Source organism: Kryptolebias marmoratus, linkage group LG8, assembly GCF_001649575.2.
Source record: "Kryptolebias marmoratus isolate JLee-2015 linkage group LG8, ASM164957v2, whole genome shotgun sequence".
NCBI classification, from domain to species: Eukaryota; Metazoa; Chordata; class Actinopteri; order Cyprinodontiformes; family Rivulidae; genus Kryptolebias; species Kryptolebias marmoratus.
Window position 1 is genome coordinate 14303842 of NC_051437.1, and position 19767 is coordinate 14323608.

General features: G+C 42.7%; 2 protein-coding genes and 1 long non-coding RNA gene across 5 annotated transcripts in view; 2 read left to right on the forward strand and 1 right to left on the reverse strand.

The window, feature by feature from the left end:
- Positions 1-9253, forward strand: part of LOC108235145 (WAS/WASL-interacting protein family member 1) — a 43865-nt gene extending 34612 nt beyond the window's left edge. The window contains exons 6-9 of the mRNA XM_017414963.3: positions 92-256; positions 667-828; positions 3493-3627; positions 7067-9253. Coding sequence (XP_017270452.1) covers positions 92-256; positions 667-828; positions 3493-3627; positions 7067-7603 — 999 coding nt within the window. The 3' untranslated portion in view covers positions 7604-9253. The remainder of the gene's footprint in view (positions 1-91; positions 257-666; positions 829-3492; positions 3628-7066) is intronic.
- Positions 2958-6191, reverse strand: LOC119617278. Its single transcript, XR_005233502.1, has 3 exons — positions 5374-6191; positions 3470-3616; positions 2958-3288 (listed from the first exon to the last, which is right to left on the reverse strand). It is a non-coding gene; the product is annotated as an uncharacterized LOC119617278 (long non-coding RNA).
- Positions 9254-12203: 2950 nt separating the features above from the next.
- The window catches only part of si:rp71-79p20.2 (SLC2A4 regulator), a 37133-nt gene continuing 29569 nt past the window's right edge, over positions 12204-19767 (forward strand). Inside the window, exons 1-2 of one of the 3 annotated variants that reach the window (XR_003039115.2) lie at positions 12204-12699; positions 14111-14346. Coding sequence is in view for 2 of the 3 variants with exons in the window: in XM_017414996.3 (XP_017270485.1) it covers positions 12433-12699; positions 14111-14346 (503 nt within the window). In the remaining variant the exon portion in view is untranslated. The remainder of the gene's footprint in view (positions 12700-14110; positions 14347-19767) is intronic. The other 2 variants (XM_017414996.3, XM_017414997.3) reach the window with 2 other exon arrangements.

Below are 19767 nucleotides of genomic sequence, written 5' to 3' on the forward strand. Positions count from 1 at the left end.
ATGGGTGGCTTTAATTTGAGGGGTGACGTAATGGCACGCTCGTGTAAAACACTGGTTTCTAACGTTTGCTCTCGCTCTCCCTCTCTCTCAGGGTGGCAGAGGGAACGGCAGAGGGAACGGCACCATTAATGGAACAATGACAGGCAGAGGTAACGGGTCGGCCGGGGTGAACAGATCCCCTCTGTCTTCTGTCAACTCTCTGGCTGTGCAAGATTCATCTGCAGCTGAGTACGCTTCCATAAGGAAGTATAAAAAGGTACACAAATACCAAAATTATCTGAATAACAACTTGAAATGAAAGAAGTGAAGTTACCCTTTTAAAGAAAAGCAGAGCTTTCTGACATATATGATCATTTTGAACCTAAACAAGATAAAACAGAGATATTATTTTGTTCAGACTATGTAAACAAAAGTAAAATGTAAAAGTATCTCTTGGTTTATTAGTGAGCTACAAATTGTTTTTGACTAAAACATTTGGAAGAATAAGTAAAAATGGTAGCTCAGATCTCTTAAAGTGGGGTTTAGCGTAAATCAGCTTCAGTTGTCCAACTGAGAGCACCAACACTTGCCTCCATGTACTGCTGAAGTTAATACTGTAAATGTGAGGACATTTGTTTGCTGTAATCTTTAAGTATAATGTCATCGTCCATGACCTAAAATCTCCAGGTTGACAAGTTAAGCAGGAAGGAGAATAATGGCGCCGACAGCCAGTCAGACAGCCAATCGAGCGTGAGCGATTCGCCCTCTGCTGCTCCTCTCCCTCTGCATCGCAGCCAGGAGTTTCCACGCAAACCGCTGGAGCCGTTCCACCTGCACTCCTTCCCAAAGGTACAGGAATCATCTGCCCTGCAAATACCTAACTCGTCAGGTTCCCCCTGAACCGGTCGCGGTTCCCACCTGTAGGAGCGCCGTCTCATCACCAGAGGGCGATATCCAACAATAAACATATTCAGCCTCGACGCTTCCTTTTACTCGCTCATAGTCTTAGAATGTTCTTGGTCTGTCAAATTGTTCAATTACATATAATTGATGCAAATTGTTTCCACATTATCTACGCAAACTTAAATTCTGTTTTATTGGTTGTTACTTTTACTTTTTTTAAAGTTTTATTCAAATATTAAGCTGACTGTGCCATCTGGGATGTGATGGAAAAAACAAATGAGGCTCTGAGTTGGTAATAGGAGGTCAGTGATTGGATGGTTGTGGCTTTGCTGGCACAGATCTTTTTTTTTCTTGGATGTTTGACAAAGCACAAAACAAGGAACTTGTTTAGGGGACTTCTATCCATCTGTTCATTCATTTTCTTTACCCTCGTTTTCCTTTCCTGGTCATGGGGGAGCTGGTGCCTATCCCCAGCAGTCACTGCGAAAGACAGGGGACACCCTGGACAGGTCGCAAGACCATCATAGGGACACATAGAGACAAATGAGACAAACAACCGTTCACTCTCACTCACACCTAGGGACAATTTAAGAGTTACCAGTGAACCTAACATGTATGTTTTCGATCTCTGTGAGGAAACCGGAGTACCTGGAGAAAACACACACGTGCATGGGCAGAACATGTAGAGGTTGGGAGGCAAACCGGCGACCTTCTTGCTGTGAGGCGACAGTGTTAACCACTGCACCGCCGTGCCCCCTTGAGTAGACTTCAATAGGGTTATTTAGTTTTGCTACCGGTAGTCACTGACTCACACTGTAATCTGTGTGTTAAATTCTTCATAGTGTGTGTGTGAGTGTGTGTCTTCTGCCCCTCTGCGCTGTGAGGAGCAGCACACCATCAGAGCAAAGAGTCGAAGGATGGATTATGTAAGAGCCTGGCAGGCTGCCTGGCTACCAGTGTGTGTGCATATATATGTGTGTGTTTGTGTGTGTGTGTGTGTGTGTGCATATGTGTTTGGGTGTTCCTGTTGAATCTATCACCGTGTCTATCTAGAAACTGCTAACAGGTAGCCAGCAGCCAGTGTGAGGATAAATACTGCACACATATTGAAACCATTTGCTCTGCTCCAGCTAATATTACTCACTCTCACTGCACGGGGGGAACATATAAAAGTTTAATCATCCTCAGCCGCATGTGCACCACCACTTAGCGTTTACTAATTGCTTACTAATTGGTCTTGAAGCCCAGTAGTTTTAAAAAAAATAATAATAATTGCAAGTGGAGGGTCCCACTCAAGCATTCTTTTATTATTGCCTGCTGCCCTGAAAGGCGGATGATCATGTAATTGCATGTGTTTGTGTTTTGTTTGTCCGTCTCTTAGCAAAATACATCTGCGGACAGATTTGAACAAAATTCTCAGAAAGTTGTAACTGGATGTACCTCTACAACTGATTAACCTTTGGAGTCAACCCGATTCAAGATGGCCGCCGCAGCTAATTGGTCTTCACAAACATAAAAATGGCAACAGCTCAATCAGTTTTACATTTATTAAACTGAAATCTGGTGTGGTAGTAGTTGAGAGTCATTCCCAACACATACTTCAAGAATTAGTAGATCATGTAAGATTTTTGTTTAAAACTTTAGCATCAACTGTTGGAGTCAACCTAAACTGTCTGTTAGCAAAATATCTCATGAACCAGTGGATGGATTTTAATGAAAGTCTCAGAAACTAATCACTGGAGGTACATCTACAACTGATTGATGTTTAAAGTGAACCTGATTCAAGATGGCCGTTGCAGCTAATAAGGTTTAGGAAACACAAAGGTGGATAAAACTGAGTCAGTGTTACAGATACTGAGCTATAAACTTGGTGTGGTAGTAGCTGAGAGTCATCTACAACACATATACCCTGATGTAAACTGTAAGTTGCCATTCAGCATTTCCAGTTGTTGAAGTTTAAAAACTGCCCCATATTTTCCTGTTGAGACCACAGATTCCTTTCTGTTTTCTGTCTCCTCTAAGGTCCTTCTAAAACCTCCTCCGTCTGAGTTAAACAGAGGTTATGTTTTGGCAGCTCGGTCTGTGTGTCACTGGGTCTGCCTGTCTGTCAGCAGGACATCTTTGAGTGAGCAGATTTACATAAAACCCTGTGGAACAGTTGGTCAGAGCGAGGAGGAACTGAAAAACCTGGTTGACAACTAACTCAAGCGCTAAGCAATCATTTCTGGACAGCACAAGTCATCCACCAAATTTATGGTGTTGTTTTTTTGCTTTTGTTTTTAAAGCGCAGCGCTCCTCTCGAATCCACAGTTGACACAAAAAAAGCTGCTGTCGCACGCTAACATGACAAGTCCTCAGCTTTTATTGATTTGTTTAGATCCTGGTATATCTTGGAGATCAAAAAATCTGTAAAAAAAAAGAAGAAAAAAGAAAAAGAAAATCACAATTTAACAGATTTTCAAATCAAGCCTTTGTGACACGACTTATTTGGTTAATAATGGGGACTTTTACTATGAATGCAAAAGCATGGTTCCTTTTTAACTGTGTGTTTAAATGTTTGCACAAAGCCTCACAGATTGTAACTCACAGATTGTCATTTGTGTTTATCAGGAAGCAGTGTTCATAGGGAACGGAGAGCAGTACATCTGGAAGCCTCCAGAGGAGGATGACATCATCACCTTGCACCCACCGCCGCACCGTGCAGACAGCGGGCAGGGGCACCCGTCACCCCCCACTGCAAAAGAGGTTAGTGTATATATTTCCAAGACATCTATATATACGTATGTATATATGTCTGGGAAGCATGTTTGGAGCTGAGAGAAGCAAAAAAATAATAATTTAGGTACGGTTGAGCGGAACTCGCTCTGAGCAGACAGACAGACAGATGAACACGTCTGATTTCCGCCATGTCTACTGACGGGGGCTCCGGTCTGACTGAGCATACCGTTATAACGCTGTTGTCCCTCCTGTCATGCTCCGTTTCTGCTTACAGAAAGAGATTACATGGATTTGCAACCTACCCACGCCCCACCCCACCCCCCCGGCGGCCGCATGAACCTTGACCTCAATCTCCCCTCCCTCCCCCCTCAACTCATCTGTCAGCCTTCAACGCACATCCAGACAGATCGGGCGTTACTGTCACCTGCCGTCTAATAATAACCAGCAGCAGCCATTAAGATGGCTGTTCTGCCTGACCAATCCAGGCAAACAGAATATGTTTGTTTACTTCTACAGGCATGGCAAAAGTATATATACATGTGTGTACATGTACTTTTGTCATGTGTCTGCGTCTGAGGCAGTTATTCTGAGGAGGCAGGAGGTCTCTGAAATAGAGCCCTGGTTATTATTAGTGCTCACTTCTGTTTTCCACAGCCATCCTCGTCACTTCACTACTCCTCATGTATCAGTCTGAGTTTACCACAACAAGAAGAAAGAAAACTTCACGCAGTTTGTTGTCATTTACTGCTTTTTAAGTCCTCCACGCCAGTGGGTCTCAAACCTTCCAGCTTTATCCCACTAGATAATGATGGCAGAAGCCTACACCGCCCAGAATATTCCTAGTTTAAGAATTAAAAACTTTGTTGTTATCACTAATAATCAAGGACATAATGACGACACCAATATCCATAACAGCTATGATACTATTTGTGATTGTCCTGTTTATTATTTTAATTAAAAAAATAGTGAAAGTATGCCATTAGACATCATTTCTTTTACGCCTAATTTGATTTCTGAAGATTACCTGAGGACCCTCGCTTGGTATTTCATGACCCACAATAGGGTTCTGACCCTGACTTTGAGATCCACTGCTCTAGATGAGTGGAAAATAAGTCAAGAGTTTGGTATATTTTAGGGAGACGATGTCAGTGTAAAATAAAACCACTTCGATGCTGTTTGCAGAGATGAAAGGGTTAAATCAGACTGATTCACAGAGAAACTAACTAACTAACGAACTAACTGGTTTCCCCTTTTCTTTTTCAACTTTCCCTCCTGCCTCAGTTGTTGTGTTTTTCCATTTTCGGGTTTTCTGTTGCCCTAACATGCCCCTATACTCTGGGGTTTGTCAGTTGCAGCCGTCAGAAGGTGTTGAGTTTCCACTCCCAGCTGAATCCCCTCCTCTCCTCCGGCGCTCGCTCCCTCTGCTCCGCTCCCCCTTTTTTTTTTTTTTTTTTTGTGGCAGTCGGGAGGCCCTGCCCCTCCCCGCGCAGTCACGTTGCACAGAGCGTGTCCCGCCAGATGAAAATAAACCGCTGCAAGACGGCTTGAGAAACAGCGCGTTATTTGCTGCTCGTAAAGTTGATCGCAAACAGATGCAGCAGCTCGTGCATGCTGCTGTGTGCTCCCACAGATAATCGGTGCATGCAGAAAGTGTTAACTATTGTAAGTGGAGAGCTAAAAAAAATACTAAAAAAAGAAGCAGAAAGAAATACAGTGTGTGTGTGTATGGTGGGGGGGTAGAAAAGAAAAACATACAATGGCAAGCTTCCTCACCAGCTGTAGCTGAGTTTTGAAATCCCCATCATCTTGTGACTTCCTTCCTCTGCTGCACAGAGCTGCACATTCTGCATACACACACACACACACACACGCTACACATTGTCTGCACACACTTATAGCTTAAGCTGGGGTCTTTGTTTATCCAAAAAGGTCACACCAGAGATTTGTGGGGGCAGGGTGTGTGCGAGCTGCTTAGATCTCATCTATAACTCCAGAAAAAGGAACGGTGAGAGGTATTTACAGATGAAATCTTCACTGTTTGAGCTTTAATATGAAAGGCCTAGCATTCTTTGAAGGAATGCATATCGCCCGCTGCCTTTCATGCAAGCATTTGAAACTTAAAATGAAAAGGGAACTTGAGTTATAAGCACTTTGATCACAGCTTGTAAATCACATTTTGAGCTTCTGTATGACCTGCTAGCTCTTAAAGAATGCTGCTTAACTACTATCACTCCAAATCTTAGCTAAATATCTGTAAAACTGATTGATTTAGTCATTTTTCTGTAGGCTAAGGTCAGTTAGCTGTGATGGAAATCTTTAATTGGGGTGACTCCTGTGATAGATGTTTATCCATTATTTTTTTTAAAAAAAGGTTTCTTTTAAATCTGTCTGAGGATTCACGAGATAGTTCGATAACTCTACAGACAAACAAACACCCAGACGCGAGTAAATATTTTCCTGTCAGTTGTTTTCTCTGATCATGCGTCAGTTGTTTTTTTTTGGGAACAGGACAAAAACAAAGGTTAGTGTTTGTTGGACGTGCAGCGTTTGCATAGCCGGTGTTTCTCAGGGCAGCAGAGTGGCGCTGCCGGTGTGGGCGTGAACACGGAGGATAAACATCGCCATGCTCCACAATCTGCTGCTCCTGCGCTCCCCTCGTGTGGAATTTTGACACAGAAATCCCAGAGGCCGCAGAGCTGGTTTATCAGAATTCCTCACGCATGCTTTTCAGTTATGAACCCTGGATATCACTGTTAGCATACAGAAATGTGTGCTCATGAATGAGGAGTTGCTTTTATACACCTGCAGTGCATACGGCTGCAGGGCCACGTGTGATACGTACAAAGTTCATTCGTGAACACGCCAAACCCTTTTTTTTCTCTTTCCTCCCCTTTTTTCCAGCGAGTTGGCTGCCGTCCATTTCTTTCGCACCGTACCTCGCAGCTCTGTTGCCAAAGTAGTTGTGGTGAAATTTTAACAGGTCCATCCACTGCAAAGCTAACGCTGTTGCTGCCGAGAGCTCAATGGACTGATAAGTCAGTTTACACTGCCTTATCCTCGCCTGGTCAAAATGGGTCAGGTTACAGCAAGGGGCAAGTTCTGTTAACAAAATGTGCAAAGTGCTGTGCATAAACACACAAACCGCACTCATACAATCATTCAGAAATACCATAAAACCTTCTCTTTTTACTCCTTTGATTATATAAATATTCTTAATTACTTGCAGACATTAATTTACAGAATATTTGTATAACATGGCAGAGACGTTGTTCAGATGTAAATTTAAATTCAGTGCAGCATGCACTAAATATAAGTTGTTTTAGACATTCTTTCATATAAACAAGACATTTTGTAATAGGATCTGTTACCTGTAAATAAACAAGATAAATTTGGACTGTAGTTTGATGTTATTAACTTGTTAGCTGACACCCCGCTGTGCTTTCTTCCTGTCTGTTTGTGTTCTCAGATTGCAGACACTTACTCCATCGTATGCAAAACTCAGAAAAAAAAGCCTCCCATGGAGCACAACGGAGCAAAGACCCTCCCGCGCTCCTTCGGCGGGGAGAGGGGGAACCAGGGTTCCCGAGGCCGAGGCAGAGGAGTGCAAGGCCAGGCTCGTTCCCAGGAGGAGCCCTGCTACGAGCCCGTAGGGGACAGGTCCTGGTCCTCTGCTGCAGTCGAGTCAGACCCCGCATACGCCAGTATCGACACCCACCGAAAGCGGGAGCAGGGGGGATCCAATAACAGCACAGGTGGGGGTAGTGCTACTCTGAAGAGGAAGAAGCAGACGCCGCCGCCGCCACCGCAGCAGCAGCAGCAGCAGCAGGCAGTACCAGCAGCACCACAAGGCTCAGGGCCCACCGCCCCTCCTGGCAGAGGCCTCCCTGGTGGGGAAAACTTCTATGAGACCATCAGTGACGTAAAACAAGGGGGCAACACCTCTGGCACTACCACCATCTTCACCTTCAATGATGGGATGGAGATGTATGTCACTGGCCTGTAGCAAACTGGTAGGCGGAGGGGGTCCAGAACCCACTGGTCCAGGTTCTGTTCACCAACCAGCAGGTCGCTGTACATAGACTCAGACCCTCTATAGTCAATCAACATGAGGATCCATTTTGTGTTGACATCAGGTACAAACAGGGTCTTAATCCAGGTTCAGACTTCCTTTGATTGGTCTGCACTCCAGAACCAGCCTAAGCCTAGTTCAGCCCAAATATGGACCAAATACATCTGAACAAAAACGGGGGTGGAAAAAAATACAACTGGAACATCTGTTTTCAGTGATGTGTCACACTCACCTGCTTGTGCATCATTTTCCATAATATCTTTATTTTTATATAAACACTGTAACTCACAATCTGAGAAGAACACACTTTAAATATATATTTAAAAAAAATGTGCATGCATTGTGCAAACTCACATGAAAATAGACATGGAATAAAAAAAAAAAAAGGCGGCAGTAGCAATGAAAATGCAGATATATGAAGTATAAGATACGTAGTCACTGGTGGACGTACACATGTCTCATTCTTTGGGTGAAACATAAGCATATTTATATCACCGATATCCGTGGTGCTCGGCTCTCCCTAAACAAACACAAAACAGGTTCTGAGAGCGCACTGACCTGTTGTCAAGCAGGCAGCGTTTTGGTGCTTTGTTCAAACACGGGCCCGTAATTTGCAGGTCTGCTTAAACGCGCAGAAGGTAACGAAAGTTGCTGTCATCTTTTCAGAAAAGCGTCATCGGCGTGCCCCCCCAGGCTCATCGGCAACTCGTCATTCAGGCCTTCTGTAGGACGACAGAAGGAGTCAATAATAGGAGCTTTGTTTCAATTAAGCCAGAAGCTGAAAGCCCACACTCAGATTTGACAAACATCTGTTGCCAGAGGCATGTTGCCACACCCCAACACACAACCCCACTCAGACACACACACATATTTGTCAGAGTCGTGCAAAGTGAAGTGATCGGGTCAGGGCCAGTGAATGGCTTGTGCAAGAATTTCCCCAGAGTGGTGTTTCACAATAGAAGACTTAAACTGTATCACAGGGATAAGTGAGAGAAGAATATTTTGAAAAAAAAAGAGGGAAGTGAAAAAGTATCCAAAACAATGCAGGGTTCTACATCCTGTGCAGTTAATATGCCATTTCTAAATGAAACGTAAACATCTGATTTTTATGACCATTGTCGTTTTTTGTTTGTTTGTTTTTGCACTGGTCAACTGCCTGACTGCTGAGCTTAAGTTGTGAATTAGCGTTTTGTAAAAAAAAAAAAAAAAGGAGGGGGTGTATTAAAGCGCAGTTCTGATTTGCTTACAGGACTCGAGTCAAAACCAGAGCTGCTCATGACTCACCAGACTTGAGTCTTGTGGTTGAAATAGTAACAGAGAGTCTGGACTCCAAAGAAAATAAAGAGCTGCGCATAAAAATTACCATAGAGTGTCTTTTGGAAAAGTTTCTCCTCTCCTTCCCTCCAACCTCGTCTCCAGCAGCCTCTGTACCGAGCGCCCTTCCATTGTAAACAAAGTTTTTCTTCCCCATGTAGCTCTGGGGAAACGAAAAGAAAAGAACACGGGAAGAAGGAAAACACGTGCGGCTCAATAAACGGGCATAAAAGACAAGAAGTGATGAAGGATGCAAAAAAAAAAAAAAAAGCTCACTCGCACAGGGGAAACGGGTCCAGGAAGATAAGTGTATAAATGCTACTGTGTCAGAAAGTATGTAAAAAACAAATGCACACTGTATTTAAAAGCACTGTTTCCTTTTTTTTTTTGTAGTTGTTTTGTTTTTATCTTAACACGGCGATAATGCCGTTGGATAAATAGCTCACACCACTGCCATGAAAACAGTACGTTGATTATGTTGTTGATGCTATTTTTTTTCCCTGCTTGAACAAGTAAGTGCATGCTTTAATATATGGAGATAAAAACAAAAATATTGTGATACTTAACTTATCTCTTGTTTCTACTTTCTGTTGTACTATTTTTTTTTTTTTTTTTGTCATGTAATGCAAGGCCTAGAGTTCAGTTTGTCCAAACTCTGTGGAGCACGATGGCGGGGTGGTGGTGGTGGTGTTGGGGGGGGAGGGGGGGGGAATAGGAAGGAGCTGCTAGGAAGAAAATGGCAGTGTTGTTTATTCTTTGATCCGAGGAAGAAAGAAGGAGTGATTGAGCCGGGGTGGGGAGTGCAGAGCTAGTGTAGAGCTGGACAAGGATCACTGCAAATGGACACTGACCCGAAGGGCTCCCCCCCCCCCCCCCCTTTTGTTGTTTTGTGTTCAAACACAGACAAGCACACTCCCCAGCATCCAGCCATTTCAACCTCTACTGCCACTCAGACCTAAATCCATCCTCCTCCAACCATCATAGACCTCTCTCTCTGTTTTTTTTTTATTTGCTTCACCTTTCTCCTGCACCGTACAGAGGAGGGGCCTTTGATGCTCTGTTCTGAGGGACTCTGGGAGTGATATTTGGACCGAAGGAGGGGACAGGGGCTGCGGGTCAGGCCGACCCCAGTCTCATATCAGCAACCAGACTGACTGATATGAGAAATAGTCAACAGCTGAGACGCTTAAAGGTACTCATCGCAACGTCGGGAAGAACAAAAATTCAAAACAAAAATTCATCAAGTGAGAAATCAAGCTCAAACCCCCCCATGTAGATGCTTAATGTGTCCTTACATTTGAAATTAAAATTCGTAAGCAGATATAGTGAACGACGGCCAACTACCGCATGTGTTTGTTTACGTACGAAAACAGCTGAAGCGACTGATCAACTACGTCGACGCCCATGGAGGAGCCGACAGGGATGGAGAAGTTCCACAAAGCTGATGTACCAGGACATATTTATACTCAGTTCTGTTGAGTGAAATACGCAGATAAAATAATATGCTAAGTTGAAATCGTACACCTACTGATCTGGAAGAAGTTTATTGCGCTCCACTGCCCTGATGGACCCCCCACCCCCCATCAGGGCAGCTGTTGACAGCTCTCTCAGTCGTTTCCTTCTCTTTTCTTTCATGTTTATCAGCAGAGTCGCTCTTATATCGCCACCAAAACATCTGATTCCGCCGTATTTGTTTACCTGTACAGCCAGCCTAATGTAGGTCAATCATGTGGCTCAAGCTTCGATGCGGAGGATTCAGCCGAGTGCTTTGATTACACTGAGTGCATACCCGCATTTCAGAATTGCATATCTATATATCTGGAAAACCACTGGAATGAACTCCTTCCAACTGCACCGTTTGATATGTTCATTTTATAGTTTGCAATGGGTACCTTTAACAAGCTCTGATCACCTAAAATCACCGACTATGCTCCTTTTTTTTAAAAAAAAATTTGAATTTATATGGCTGTCACCTAACATGTTCCATTTTATCCTGAGAAAATGCACTAATCTGATTTATTTTATTGAATAATATTCACTGACAGAGACAAAGGTTCATCACACAAACAGTATGATGATGTAAATGTGTAAAATTCTCAGTTGCTGTTCTGACGTTGTTCCAATGTAACATACAGTATACAGTATATTTGTTTGGAAAAATGAAGAAAAAAAAAGAAGATGGTTATCACAGACACATTGTACTTTGTGGATGAAAAATGTTTCATGCTTATCATGCAGATACAGATGCTGTTTGTTAAAAAAAAAAATGTCCTAAAATATAAATATAGGCCAGTACTGCTGTGACAGCTGTAGCCAATGTCATATGTTCCTCAAGCACAGATTTTAGTTCATAAAAAGAATAAATATATTATAGTGTGACAGTGCAGATATGCAAAAGATTGTAATGTTTTATATTACCCTTCATAAAATATTAAAGTGAGTTTTTACTTTTCTAATAAAGTGGCACATTATAACATGTTTCTATTGCCTGTGGTCCTTTTGCTTTGGAACAAGTTTGACACGAAACATCTCCTGCTTTGCACCATTCTCATAACTGCAGCTTGCAAAAATGCATTTTGAAATAAAACGCCTTTCACTTAGAAATTCAACATTTCCAACAGGATTGGTTAAGCATCATATGTGCACAAAGTAAACACGTTAAAGTTAGTTAAACACTGCCTCTGACTTGAAGAGCTATTGTCTTAAATTATATTAGTTTTAGAGCCCACAGTTTAGCCAATCATCAAATTACAAGAACTTTAGTTCAACGTATTTTATCAGTTTTAAACTTTAAGGGAGCAAACAGCTGATCATTTGCTTTATAAAGGCCCGCTTGTAAAGTTAAGTTCATGCACTGCTCATGCCGTAATCCGCTTTGTCACAATTTGATTTGCAAAAATTGTAAATGCGCAATTTGGTGCTGAGGCCTGGAGGCTGTTTTTTCTTTTTTTTTTTTTCTTTTTCTCCTCCTCCTCCTCCTGTGCTCTCGTATTGCCTTGCAGACCCGGCTCTTCGTTCGACGCACACCGGCCGGTGAACTGCTGGTCACACCCCCTCTTCTCTTCCTCCCACATTACTTGGATTAGAAAAAAAACGTGATTGACGCAGGCGAAGCAGCCAATCAGAAGCCGCCTGAGCGTGGACGCGTGCCAAAGTGTAATGTTTATGTGCGCAGCGGACCAATAGGGAGGCAGCAGAGGGGGCGTGGCATCCGTTTGGAGAAAAGAGGCAAAACAATCTTTTATCTTCCGAACCGGGTGGCTTTTTGGATATCCTTGGTCGCGGCGGTGGAAAAAACTTTTACATGTAGACTAGTATAGAAGTTAACACACAGACAGCTTTTATTAAACTGCGACAATCCTGATAAATGTATCAAACTCCTCCAACTTGCACTAAAATCTACCGAAAGCCGTTTTTCCGTCTTTAGTCTCCACGCGCCCCGACTGAATATGGAGTCCAAATATATTTTCGAGAAGTCGTCGGTTGGGACAGGCGTCGGCGTGGCGGATTTTCACTACAGGACAGGCCGCTCGGTGCTCCTCGACAGCCGGGTCCCCGTCGTGGTGGAGAAAAACGGCTCCGTGATGCCGGCGTACGCGCAGGGCCCAGTCTTTTACAAATTCGTAATGGACGGCGGCTCGGCGGCGGAGGTTAAAGGCGAGCGAACTTGGTCCAGCGGCAAGGGGAACGGTCGGATATTGCCGGACATGGAAAAAGTGAGTGTAAAAAAAAACAAAAAAAACCCGACTTACTTTCATAGGGCTGCCAAAGCCACACGCATATTCAAGTAACTGCACTGAAAAATAAATAATTAAATAAATAAAGCAAGTATAACTTGTCATGACCCCCGTCTATGCTCTGAGTGTTTTTGACAGGCTTTCAACGGCTCCTAACGGTTACAAACTGTGACGCTAACAGCTCGCGACACTTCGGGCCTTTTTTATTTTTATTTTATTTTTTTAATATTCATAAACAGTGTTACTTTAACGTCGGGTGACGAAAGCACAAGTTGACTTTTTTTTCTCCGAGGCGTTAATTTTACTAACTGCAGTAAAGCCTTTACGGCGCATTATTACCGCTTTAAATGGCGGCTCATTCTGTGTGTAAAGTTTACAGAAAAAGGGGGGCAGGGACTCCGAACTGCAGGCTTTACCCCCCTCCCCCTCCTCCCCCCGTGGCTTCAGGGCGGAGCTTCGACGTGGGCTTCCTGGCTCCTCCGAGCACTGTACATACATGTGAAATGTCATATATCTTACCACTTTTCCCACCGTGCAGCAGCTTTTTTTTATGTGTGTGTGCTTTTCACTTGTCTTGCAAGTTAGTTTTAGCAACTCCTATTGCACTGTGGGTTGCTGTGATTAAAATATGAATTATATTTTTGTTAAAGCGAAATGAGCATAGAAGTCAAATCACCACAGCTACCTTTTTTAAGTGGGTCAGTCAGCTTCTTGTTATGATTAGAGCAATGGACTTCTGTCTGTTTATATGAGTGGTTCTGGAGCTGTGGGCGGGCTCCCTGTGGTATATAGTTACTGTGGAGGGGGGTGGGGCAGAGGCATGGATGACATGAGGGGGGGAAATATTGGATAGAAATGAAGTGAAATCCATATAATTTGCGTGACTGTGTCAGAGTCCACAGATCATGTTGAGCCGATCATTTCTCTTCTGCAGAAACTCTGCTGGGTTGCTCTAATTTATTGCTTACCCAATATTTGTTAATGATTGACAACAAAAAAGGCTCTTTTTTTTTTGGGTGGAGTGAACTTTTTATGGCTTCTGTTGGGTGTGGGGAAGGGGAGAGGAAAGTTTTCAGAACTTGTGTTTACATTAACATTCCTTTTTTTTCTTTGACATAAACTTAAGCTTCATTATTTTGTTAATAATTTCTTTCCCTGCAAAAATGGAATGCACATTTATTGTTTTACACTCGGCTACCTTTTCTTGTCATATGTAAGACTTATTATAATGCATGTGTAAATAGGGAGCAGGGTCATAAATGAAATGAGAAGTTATTGCAGCATGGCATATGTTTCAAATTAATATGTATATATATTTTTTTTTTTTTTTTTTTTTTTTATTTCTTGCAATCTGCTGATGTGACTCGGCATGCTTTGTTTCATATTACAGGCTGGGCTCGGGGACCAAAAAGACACAGGTTCCTCTGGGATACTGAAGAGGACAAGTCCTACTCCGTGTCCTGGCGTGACCAGGTCGTTGCCAGGCAGCTTCATGAATTTGGACATCAGAAACCCAGGGAAACAGGCAGAGCTGGCCAGCAACTTCAGGGCAGCGCAAGGGCAGAGTGTACCACAGGCGGAGAGACAACCCCTCTCCTCCTCCCACATCCCTGTCCCCAGAAACAGGTACGGAGGCTGATGCAGTCATGAACTCTTCTCTTTTTTTTTCTTGTCATCTTTTATTTATTTATTTTTGATCTGGAGCATTCAAGTTAAAGAGAAATCCTCAACAAGCAATATAGTCAATTCATGTAACTGAAGTAATGGTTTTTACATCTTAGCACAAACCTTTGAGCCTGTGTGTAATCAGCCCAGAGGATTCTGGATCAATGATCAGAACCTTTTTTGGCATGTTTGGATCTTGTGTTCATTAAGTTTGGGCCAGAGGCTAATTTGGCAGCGATGTCGTTATAAAAGCAACAAGGGTTGGCGGTTTTCATGCGCGGCTCTGACTCGTGTTCCTTAAAACTTTGTGTTGAAGTGAAATGCAGCATCTGGCTACAAACCGAACTGTGGTTTTGGTATGAATGGTGTGGGGGCGTACTGGTTAACTGACCGCATGTTTAGTGCTCCATCCAGAGCAGTTTCGAAACACTATGCCTTTCTGGCGATCCAGAGCTTTTGCAGCAAGGGCCAGGATTGCTCAATCACTTGACCGAAGCTAAAAGAAGGGGGGGATGGAATATGTTTTCCCTGATAAGTCCGTCCGCTCCAAGTTGGGAAAGTTTTTCGCTTGTCAGAGGTGTCACTGTAACGGGCTGTTTTGAAAGCGTGCCTTTGCTGACCCACTTTTGGAAGGTGAGGCTTGTTGATGTATTCTGTGTCGGCTGCACGGCGGGCAGGAAGATGAACTTTGTCGTATCTGAGTGGATTTTGTTTGCAGTGCAGTCAAGGCTGCTTCACACAGTTTTCCGACACAGTCGTATCCATGTCGGTATAAACTGAGTGCACACACAGACTGTTTCCCACAGAGCAAGCAAAACATGCATCCAGGGACAAGTCTAATGCACTGATAAGTGATTATGTAACATTAAAGGGAGCTGGGAGTGGCTGGAGGTGTTGCCTCAGAACTATTAACCTCCTTTTTACTTGGCTATTGGTTACTTTCTGTGTCAAGTCACTGCCTGTCTCTCAGACGATACTTATCCATTATCGAAATGGCTGGAGGCAGTACAATGTAAAACCTAAGGGCTTGATTTTTTTTTTTTTTTACCAACCTCTGCTCTCATTGTTAGAATTATTAGGTTAATATAGTTTACAGACAGTAAATTCAGTGAAATCCAACCTGACAACAGCAAAATCAGGTTACAGCTTTGCGGCGTGAGCTTGGATAGTGTGGAAGGGTGCGAGAGGTTTATGTGTTAAACAACTCACTCCTTCACTTCCTTCTCTTAACACGTGAATTTCACATTCTGTCGGTCATGTATGTTGTGAGCGAAAATCTCCGGGGAGCTCGCAAGATTGAGCACGCTCCTAAACCAGAATGATTTTTACTTCTTGAATGTAATGTTGGGTTTGCTGTGGAGAAAAACGGCTATTTTAGTCCCCGCACTTCAAGCAGAAGTAAAATCTTTTATTTTTTTCCTTCTTTGTCTTGTTCATCACCATAGTTGCTATTTCTGCAAACTGCAAACACACTGACAAGTTCTGAGTTGACAAACAGGATATAGGATTGCAAAATGTTATACGTCTTATCTTTGTTGATATTAATTACACATTTTTGTTGCACCAAGACCTTTAATCTAACTCTATTTCCAGATCCTGTTCAGATTTGTGTTTCTTTCGCAGCTGGTGAAAAGGCACTCCCTCTTTTAATAAGAAAACTGTTGCACTCGTGATTCACTTTTTCGGTTCGTGGCAAGGCACCCTGGGAACTGGTAAAAAAACAAAAAAAAACCTTATTGCTGCATCCCATATAACTGGTTAAACTTGGTTTGTGGTATACTGACTAGTTGTTTGCATCATTTAACAAACCAAAAAAGCCACTAAGATCTGCAGGCGCTCAAGCTAATGGCTTTAAAACGCTTTCTGTAATTGAAGAAAAGTTTAAAACTCGGAGTTGGAAACAGTGTGGCAACTCAAGCTGGACTAGTTAGGACATGTAGATATGTGGCAGTGACTTGAGGACCTTTTAAAATAGCTGCAAATTTATCTTTTTTTTTCTTGTTTGACCAATACATGATTTATTTAGACTTCTTCATGCAGCTTCAGCTGAGATTATTTTCTTTGGTCCACTCTTTAACCAGTAATACTTTCTAAATGTCGCCACATAAAGCGAGTGTTTTAGCGAATCTGGCTTTGATTCACTTGCCTTTGATGATTTCACCAAGTAAGGCTTGCGCTACAGTTTGGGGGCACTCTCTTGTTTTCTTTAATCAGTTGTCAAACCGGGGACCTTGTGGTTAAAAACCTCATCATTGCATCTGTGGGTGTGACCTACGCTGCATTTGTTGTACTCCTGTGGGTAATGTCAACAAAACCATTTATTTTCATTTGCTCCCCACCAGCTTTCGTTATTCCATCCGTGTGTCACAGGGCTGAATGTTTTTAGAGAGAGAGAGAGACCTTTCGCTATAAAGATGTCCCTCTTTGCGTTTGTTGTGCTTGTGTAAAATCTTGCTGCCTTGCAAAAGTTGTAAAGTAGGTCACTATCCCTTTGACAAGTTTGGGCAAAGATCGTTTAGGTTGAGAGAGGACGAGCCAATAAACCTACCCATATATGTGCATATTCATTTAAAACTAAGTCGAACTTACAGAGCACGTTTTCAAACTCCCACCCGTTTGGTCAGCTGCACCTCTATGGGTGTCGTCCTCTCCGTTTTCTATGCTCTGACTGATTAAGTCTCTCTTTTGCCCACACCCCCAAAGCTGTTCGATCTGTCAATACTCATCAGTGTGGGATCCAGAGCGCTGATAACCGAACAAAGACTCGTTAGGTCGAACAACAAAAAGAAGAAGAAAAAAGAAAATACCCCAAAGACAACACAAAGAGGGGAAGGGTTGTTTTATTTGGATTTGAGAAGCTTGTCTCCTTTATCTCTTCTTGGTCAGGTGCACTGTCACCACAGTTGGCTAACATGAATGGAAAACACTGAGTCGGCATAAATAAGACACCAAAGCAGCCAACTGCGGTGAGGGGGGGAAGGGTCCGCAGGGGAGGGGAAAAGAGGGCTTTTTTTTTCCTTATATTTGCTGACGCGCCTTTGACTCAGCCTGTGTAATAGTCAATAGCCTAACTTGGACCAAGCAAGCATACAGGAGGGAGTAAAGTCCGTCACCTTTCAACCCTCCCCCTCCGCCACCACCACCACTTCAACGCTAATGCTCTGCTCCCAAAGGAGACATTACAGCCGGCTGTTGAAGGTCAGAGTCAGAAGACCGGCTACCCACCCCCACTCCAGTCTGGGATGTTTAACCCACATCCAAACTGCTGACATCGCCTCCCAAGTAAAGTGGCCCGCTGCCTTTCAGGTGGCTGCTTTCTTTTAGGTATTTGCTTAGAATATTTATAAAGCATGTCAGTGTTCTCATCAGATGCAAAATTCCTTCTCAGCGTGTCGCCACATTTTCACGTGTCAGCTCAACCCCTCCACCCCCGCCATCTTTTTTCTTTTAAATTTCTTTTTTTTTTTTTTTTCAAATTGCACAAGGTTAAAGCTTCTTCTCTGACAGGCAGAGGTGAAAGGTCGCTCCCAGTGAATGGAGTTATGCGGGGAGGGGCGGGCCAGATCGGGACGCGGACAGGCATCTGGCACGTCTGGTAGGTCAGCCCCAGGATCTGGGTCATGGAGCTGCACAGACAATTTCAAACCACAGAAGACAGGCGGCAGCTCATCATTTAACACTGCAGCTTTATTGTCTCCTGATTGAGAGGCACTCGAAGGAATTAGGAGCTGGTATATACGTTTGTTTTTTTTTAAAATCTGCTTTTGGGTGTCAGGTTCGTGACCGACTCTTGAGTCCTCCATTCTTTAATTCAAGCCACTTAAAGAAGCGTCAACTAATAGTTTAAATCTGTGTCCTGCTTTTCTGTGTTTGTATGTTTACTTAAAGTGGTCTAATTAATTGTGGGCATGCATGCAGTGAAATAAAAATAATTTTTTTTGTATTTTATTACATGTTTAATGGGAGGTTTTCCATGTGCACCAGCATATATATGCGCAGGCTCCATACTGTCCATCATTCCTCCGGCAGGATGTCTTAATAACAGTGAAAGAAATTGAAACGCTTATCACGGGGGGGAAGGAAGCTCCTACCGAGCAGCTCTGGCACTGCTGCAGTCAAATGCTTGATCGTTCAGTCACCCACACTGATGATTGCTTACATAAGGCCTCCTGTTCTGCCTTAGTCACAGTCTACTGTCATTTCTTCCCTTTAGTCAGTCTTTTACGTCCCTTTACCCAGCTAAAAAGTCTTCATACCAACCAGCAGCTGTTGTTCACCACTCCCCCTCTTTCCCCAGGCTCCAGCTGCTATTCTTTATTTTTTTCCCCTCCCTAAGCTTTTCTTTATCTTTCCGACTACTGTTATCGCTCTCTTTAATATATCTTTCTCTTGCTGTCTTTCGGCCAATGACACGCATGTAAACATACCCCATAAATGATTTATACTAAAGTTTTTGTACATTTGTTTTATCTCTTAGATTTATGCATCCAAATTGCTTTTTTTAGGTGTTTCATACATTCTACATTTTGTTTTTCTTGGCTATTTGCCTTCGTTCCCTTACTGAAGTGGGGCTAAATCCTCTTGAAACCCAGAGAGGATGAAGCCTTGTGAGTAATTCTCTCACCGGACAGATAATAGCACAATTCTGCTAGTCCTAATCTGCCATTTTCATTCTTAACCAACATTTGCACTGTATGGAAAATTGAATTTTCAGTTTCCACAACTTTTTATTGACTGTATGCATTCATTAGATAGGCAGCTAATTGCATATTCATCTGGTTTTTATTGACCCTGAAATTCCAGATACACATACTTTAAGAGGCCACAGAGTTTTTCACTGTTAATTACATTAGGAGATTTATTTTACCTTTAAATTATAGACTCATTGTATCCTAAAGTTTTTCATTATGTACCCTAATGTTGCCTATTTATTTGTATCTTAGTGTAGACATTACATCAACATAACACACCAGGAGTATTTACTAAATATTTGCATTTTTATGTTATGTTGCTTCCAAGAACAGATCTGTAATGGCTGACAGGAAGCCTTTTTTAAATTTGAAGTAGTCTGTTTTTCCATCAGCGTTTTAGAGTGTACATTTTGAAGTTGCCTTTGAAAAAGCTGATGAAAATGGCAAAGAGTGGATGAAAATACCTCATTCAGCTCAATTTGGACAGCACACATAACTCTTGAGGAGTCACATGAACGATCAGCTGTTTCTTCTTTGATAGATTAAATATCAGTGGATTAAAAAATACCATCGTCTATCGTCAGCCTCAGTGATATTGTGTGTCCCCTCTTCCTGTTTCCAGTCGGGCTCTACTTTACTGTTAGATTGAGTCTTTTGTAATTTTAGCCTACACTGCTTCCTGCTAAAAACA